The sequence below is a fragment of the Phaeoacremonium minimum genome (assembly GCF_000392275.1).
Source record: "Phaeoacremonium minimum UCRPA7 unplaced genomic scaffold PA7_03_scaffold_607, whole genome shotgun sequence".
NCBI lineage: Eukaryota > Fungi > Ascomycota > Sordariomycetes > Togniniales > Togniniaceae > Phaeoacremonium > Phaeoacremonium minimum.
This window is the reverse complement of record NW_006921509.1, coordinates 127191-133190: the sequence shown is the minus strand read 5'-3', so window position 1 is coordinate 133190 and position 6000 is coordinate 127191. Positions and strand designations below refer to the sequence as shown.

The 6000-nt window shown below is 52.2% G+C and overlaps 1 protein-coding gene across 1 annotated transcript; it reads left to right on the top strand.

Annotated features, from left to right (window-relative positions):
- Positions 1 to 3968: 3968 nt before the first annotated feature.
- On the top strand, positions 3969 to 4603 carry UCRPA7_8749 (hypothetical protein; the record flags this gene model as incomplete). The annotated part of the gene is made up of 2 exons (XM_007921260.1): positions 3969 to 4044; positions 4272 to 4603. The coding sequence occupies 2 exons, from the start codon at positions 3969 to 3971 to the stop codon at positions 4601 to 4603; spliced, it is 408 nt and encodes a 135-aa protein (XP_007919451.1).
- Between the last annotated feature and the right edge of the window lie 1397 nt (positions 4604 to 6000).

Genomic DNA, 6000 nt, shown 5'->3' with positions numbered 1-6000 from the left:
GGGCTCTGAAATTCCATCTCTTTTGATGAAGGTTTCTCCACCAGGAACGTCGGGATCATGTTCCCAACGAAGAGTTGAAACCTTTCCATGCTCATCGAATTCAAAATGAAAAAGGTAGGTCGGCACGTCCAAGTAGGGCCATCTGCCCCGGGTTCGGGATTGAGCTTCTGTCAAGGGCCAGCTGAAGGTGTCGTTGCCATGTAATACCAGTTTGTGTGTTTGAGTTGACCGCCCCTGGAATGAGAACTGTAGCTTTCCATCATGATGTGTGACTTCGATGAACCAATTTCCCAACTTGTTGAAGTATTTGCCAGAGTACTCTGGGAGTGGCCGGCTAATGGCCCCTTCAGACTTGGACTCGTTCAGATCATCCTGCAGTTGCTTGCACATGCCGTCATAAGCAGCAGCGCTCTCACGTGCTAGAGTCTCATAATCATTTCGTTCGGAACACTGCAACATCTCCTCCACAAGCAGCTGGCCTATCCAATCAGCACAGTCATTTTTCGGGATTGAATTGACGAGCACGACGATGATGGTACCACTCTCTGGCAAGACATGAACAGAGCTGAAAAAACCGACCAAGCTCCCATTGTGATACCAAACTCGAGTTTTTCTACCACCATCAACGCTGTGGTTGTTGCAGCCACGACCTACAATCGGCATTGATGGCACAAACATGCCATTGGTGCCTATACATCCGAGCGGTGCCGGTAGGTCAGCAAGTGCCCATCCAGCCCCGTACCATTGTCCGCCGATCTTGGGGCTGGCATCCGGATCCAAGGGGATATGTCGTTTGAGCAATTCTTGGATATTTCTCAATGGTGTGGTAGTACCAGTCGAATTGGCCGCGGTGCCAGGGGAGGTTTCTGACGTCCAAGCATCTGAGATGGCTTTATAGTAGCCTAAAAGATCACTGACGGTACTCTTCACCGCGTTAGCGCCCTGCTGGACGGTTCCACCGGCAATGACAGGACGTCCAACGTTAGTCATCTCGCAGTTCGGAGCCGGCATGTAGCCTTGGGCCCAATTCTTCTCCGGAGGATGAATATCTGTTGTTATTTTTTGCAAGTTTAACGGCCTCAGGATCCGCTCAGACACGAAGGTCGCCCAAGGCTTGCCAGATGCAGCCGCGACGACCTGAGACAAAATATCATAGCCCCAGTTATTATAGATCCAACGAGACCCCAATGGTTCAATGACCTCGAGGTATGATACCATCGTCACAGTACCGGTCTGTTCGCGCAGGAGCTCATGCCCATCTTGTTGCCACAAGGCATTCTTGGTTGCGAGACCCGTTCGGTGGGACAAGAAATCGAGGAGGGTGCTCTGAGATGCAATGACTACATCCGCGTGGTGGAATGTAGGTAGAATATCGCACATACGGTCCTGATATGACAGTTTGCCGTCCGCAACTAGCAGAGAAATCGCGATGGCGGTGAAGCTTTTGGACAGCGATGCCAAGTGATAGACAGTATGCTCATTGGGCGGGAGACCTGCAGCTACATCTCGGTAGCCATAGCCAGCAACATGCGTTGCTCCAGTTGAGCCATCGAGGATTCCAACGGAGGCACCCGCTGCTCCGCTTATACGGAGAATATGTGTGATCGAGGAGCTCAGAGGTTCTAGCAGCGTGCTGTTTGTGTGAGCCTTCATACTGTCGGCTGGGGTCCGTGGGGACTGTTTGCCGAGTCGGAGCAGAGACAAAAGAAGCCCACTAATTGAGACAGCGAATTTGCAGAAAGAAAGCATTGCAAGAGTGCGTCTTTAGTTCGAAAGTTACCCCAGGAAGGACACTTTTCTTCCTTAACACGAGGGGTATAGCTGTTTGTTTGTCTGTATTGTGCTGGATTGGCGTCTTCTGTTGGAACTTCCTAAGTGAATTCGCACTGGCTGAAATGCACTGTACATGTACATCGGTCCCAGGGGGGGGCTTTCCGGTGCTAATGCTGATGCAAATAAGCCAATCAGATCATGACTCGTCTCCCGAAAAGGCAACCATGAATTCCATGGCGCTACCTAGCCACACTTATCTTGTCCACTCAGGCGGCCCGGGGATTGCCTGATGATATGGAATTCGGGTATGCCGGTGCCAGGATGGCGACAGTCGATCATCTGGCGATCGAGTGCTGCTGGAGCGCCAAGGTACAAGGGCTTCTCCACTTTGCGTCGAGTCACTTAGCAGAGCCAGCACTTCAGTCTTCCCCTGCCATTATTCCCGATAATACGATCAAAATCTACTGTTTGTGTCTTTCCTCTTGGCTCGTCTGGGTGGTTGTACTGGCTGCCTTGGGGTTCTGTGGCGCGTCCGTTTCTGTCCTCTTTCCGTCCTCTTTCCGTGTAGCTTCATACGATGAATGCTTGTCGGATGAAACTAAACAGGGTTGAGATCCCTAGGTTTTGGGGACCACTGCCGATAGCCCCTTTATCGTTGCCTGCTTTGCCGCCATCGCTTGCTTAATCTCGTCGCTCTCCCTCGCCTATTGGATTCGTGGTATAGGAGTTGGAGTATAAACCAAGCAAGGCATGCTCGTGACGGAATACAAACACTGGTTTTTCGTCACGACTCGATGCGTGAGTGTCGAAAATCACGATGGATATGGCAGCAACCGGTCAAGACTGACACTGATCTCTGCTGCCTTTGTTAATGTTACCGAGCATTCCGCCTGGACTTGTGGGAGCATAGCAATATGCGAACTAGGATCGCTCTTCGGGTGAAGAGCATGACATGATGAGAAACCCAAAGACTAATGTGATGCCTGACGCAAGTCAAACCCCAATTCCCCTCATCGTGCGGCAGACTGCCATGGTGAGAACGACGACCACCTTATCGACACCTCTAGGGCTGCCCTGGGACTTGTAGTAGCTCTTTTCTTGTTGTTGGCGGGCTGCCACGGCGTAATCAAGTTCGCTCCAGATGCAGCTCGTATTATCGTCCCCGAGCCTGCCACTGAGCATCGCCGTCGTCCAGGTAGCTAGCTGATTGTGCCGCCCAAGTGTCTTCTCCGCGGCTCGGGCGGAACTGTTTTCGCTGTTTCCGCGGTAGGTGTCAAAACTTCTTAGTCTGCCTCAAGCCAATGGGGGCCAAGAGTGCATCACACCATTGCAGGTTCAAAACAACAGCCGCAGCTAACTGGGCAAGGAATATCGAGACCCGCGGTTGCCGGGCCTGTTGGGCGAAATTAATGTGTACTAGCTGTTTGGAGATGGCATCTTGCAATTCGTCGTATGTAAGGTATATTTTGTATTCAACGCCCTTTGTCAAGCCACCTCTGCTGGACTTCCTCCAGTCTAATACTGGTCAGCCATCGAAGTCCGTTCAATAGCATCTATTGTAACTAAACCCTTCCTCCGTTGCTCACTGTTCCCTCGTGCTGATCCTTGGCAGAGCCCAAAGGAACTCCTGCGTACCTTCAACGTGAACTTCTCCTAGTCGAACCTCCTCAGGTCTATGATCTATCAGGGGCAATCGATAAGCGCACGGGCCCCTCAGGCCCCAGATAAACAAAGATGACGCAGCACAGAAGTAATGACGTTCTTTCTCTTCCTTTTTCCTTCACAACTTCATTTGTTCTGTCTTTTTTCTCCCTATGGCGCAACGCACTCACCACCAATACACCGCGACTGACCGATAAATCTCTCCTCTCCTTTGTTGTTCGCTATCGTGTGAACAACTCGTCATCAAATAGACAGCCAGGCGCCTGCAACCCCCATCGCCATCCTCAGGAAAAATCGCAGACTGCCCAGGCTGGCCGCAGTCCACCCGCGCTCGCTCGATCGCGGTGAAAACCATCTGCTCATCAGAGTCAGAATTATTTCCCTAAGAGGCCCACTTTCCTTTCCCCTCTAGGGAGAGATCCGCCATCATGATGATTCTCTGCCGTTTCAGCGTTGCTGTTCCTTCCCAGGACCACACTCCTGCCTACCATCGCCGTTTCACGTTGCTCCATACCGAGCTCCCGACAATCGCCATGGATCCAGAAGCAAACGGAACCACCACCAATCGCCAGCAGGTCTTTGGACAGGTCCTGACGGCAATCCCCATAGGTATGTATTGTATGGTACGGTACGGTATGGAACCTGATTTATCTGGTACTCCATCGCCCCCCCACCTTCCTGGCGCCTCTTTTCCCACCTAAAAAATTCATTCTGTTTCCCCTTCTCTGACTCCGTTTCCCCATCTTCAGTCACCGACGCAATCGAACGCCTCGCCAAGCTGGTTGGCACCAAGCCTTAGAAAGGCGATGGCTCCCAGCTGGCAGGTGACCTTACAGTCTCCGGCCCCGACGCCGGCACCTTGACCACCCTGCGCCTCGAGAATCCGGCGGCTCTGGGCGCAAACCAGGAGGAGGCGGTAGCCGCCGTCATCGATGCCCAAGCACGCCTTGTCGATGCCCAAGCACGCCATCTCGATGCCGAAGCGCGCATTGTCGATGCTCGCGCACAACTTGTCAACACGCAGGGCCAAAACGCCGGCGCCATGGCCGAAGCAGTGGCTACCAAGGCTCAGGCATGTGGACGGTTTGCCCTCTACTTAGGTGCGTCCGTCAGCGCGTCTGTGGTCGCCGTGGGCCTCGCTTTCCGGCTCTCCGGTGTCAAACACTGACGTTGCCAGTGGATCTTGTATGTACCCCTTCTCCTCTGCATTGATCCATATTCGGTCGCCTCCGTGACATGTGCATTTGATGTAGGAGAATCATGGCTAATAATGCGTCGACAACAGAGTGTAACATTCAAAACGGAAAATCCGAACAGTCCGTCCGTCAGTCCGTCCATCCGCCTGTCGTCCACTCGTGCCTCTCCTCGCCGTGGCATCACAGCACCGACACGACCTTAGCGTGATTGAAGAGGGATAGAGAAGGAGTTGAGGTCTTGAGGAGCAATGATGGACTTGATAAGCTCCAGTAGGCGGGCTGGTGTGACAGGGTGGGAGTTAGTTCACTAAGTTATACATCCAATACATCTGCACAGTTGGTCCGCAGTTCACACAGATCAGCTACGTCTGTCTCGAGCTGAAAATCGATGCCGAGCCAGTNNNGTGGGACTTCTGTCTATTGATTTGATGAGAACCTCCATGAGGCGGGTGGGATATCGCCTACTACGCAAATCCCATTGCTCTTCGACCTTTTTGTTCCCGCCTAAATTGATCCTACGCTTTCCTCGGTCGTTTGGCCGTGCCATCCACATCAAGATGGAGGTTGTTCTCAATCAATATTCCTTACCACCACCCTTCCCCTCCCTCCTTTCTTTTTTTTCTTTTGTTGTTTTCTCGTAGTCGAAGCCGCAGTACTCAAGTATCCTAGTTTCTACAGGTTTCTATTCAATTGGTGGACTTTTAACCAATCACCTGCTTAGAAGCCGATCCAGGTCGCTGGCTGACTCCCTACTCAAGCTTACACCTCTCTCTCGCTCTTCCCTAGGCTAGTGTCAAGTATACTCGTTTCCCTCATGCTTTCTCTCTGCTTCTGCTGACCTCACGCCCGCTGCCGACACTAGAGGTGTCTTATCATCTGCAGACACAACGAGTCCAGCGGCAGCAGAGATCCAAATAATTGGAGCAGATTGATCTCCAGAGAGACTTGAAGTCCAAACGAGCGAGGTACATCAAGCCTGTAGGCTGTAACTTCCCGGAGAATGGTGGGCCGCGGAATGTGGCAATGTCTGTCGCCGTTTTGGCTTCTGCGCTGCTGCCACAACAAAGGCAAATGTTCGCAGTAACCGGCGGAGCAGCGAAATGTAGCTTGAGTTTCTGGTAGCTGCGTCGACTGAGCATATGTTGATTCGAAGCCGGTAGACTGACATGACACAGTGCAGGTCTGTCCTGTCAGGCAGTCTGTGCAATATGCAATGCAGTTAGTTGGGCAGCTGCGCTGGGCAGGGTACCAAAGCTTGCAGGTGTATTTTGTATCCCATATGGATGCTGCCCTTGGATAACTACCTACCTTACCTAGATGCATACCTCCCCTAGGTTGGTAACAGCACATACCGCCACTAGGTTAACTT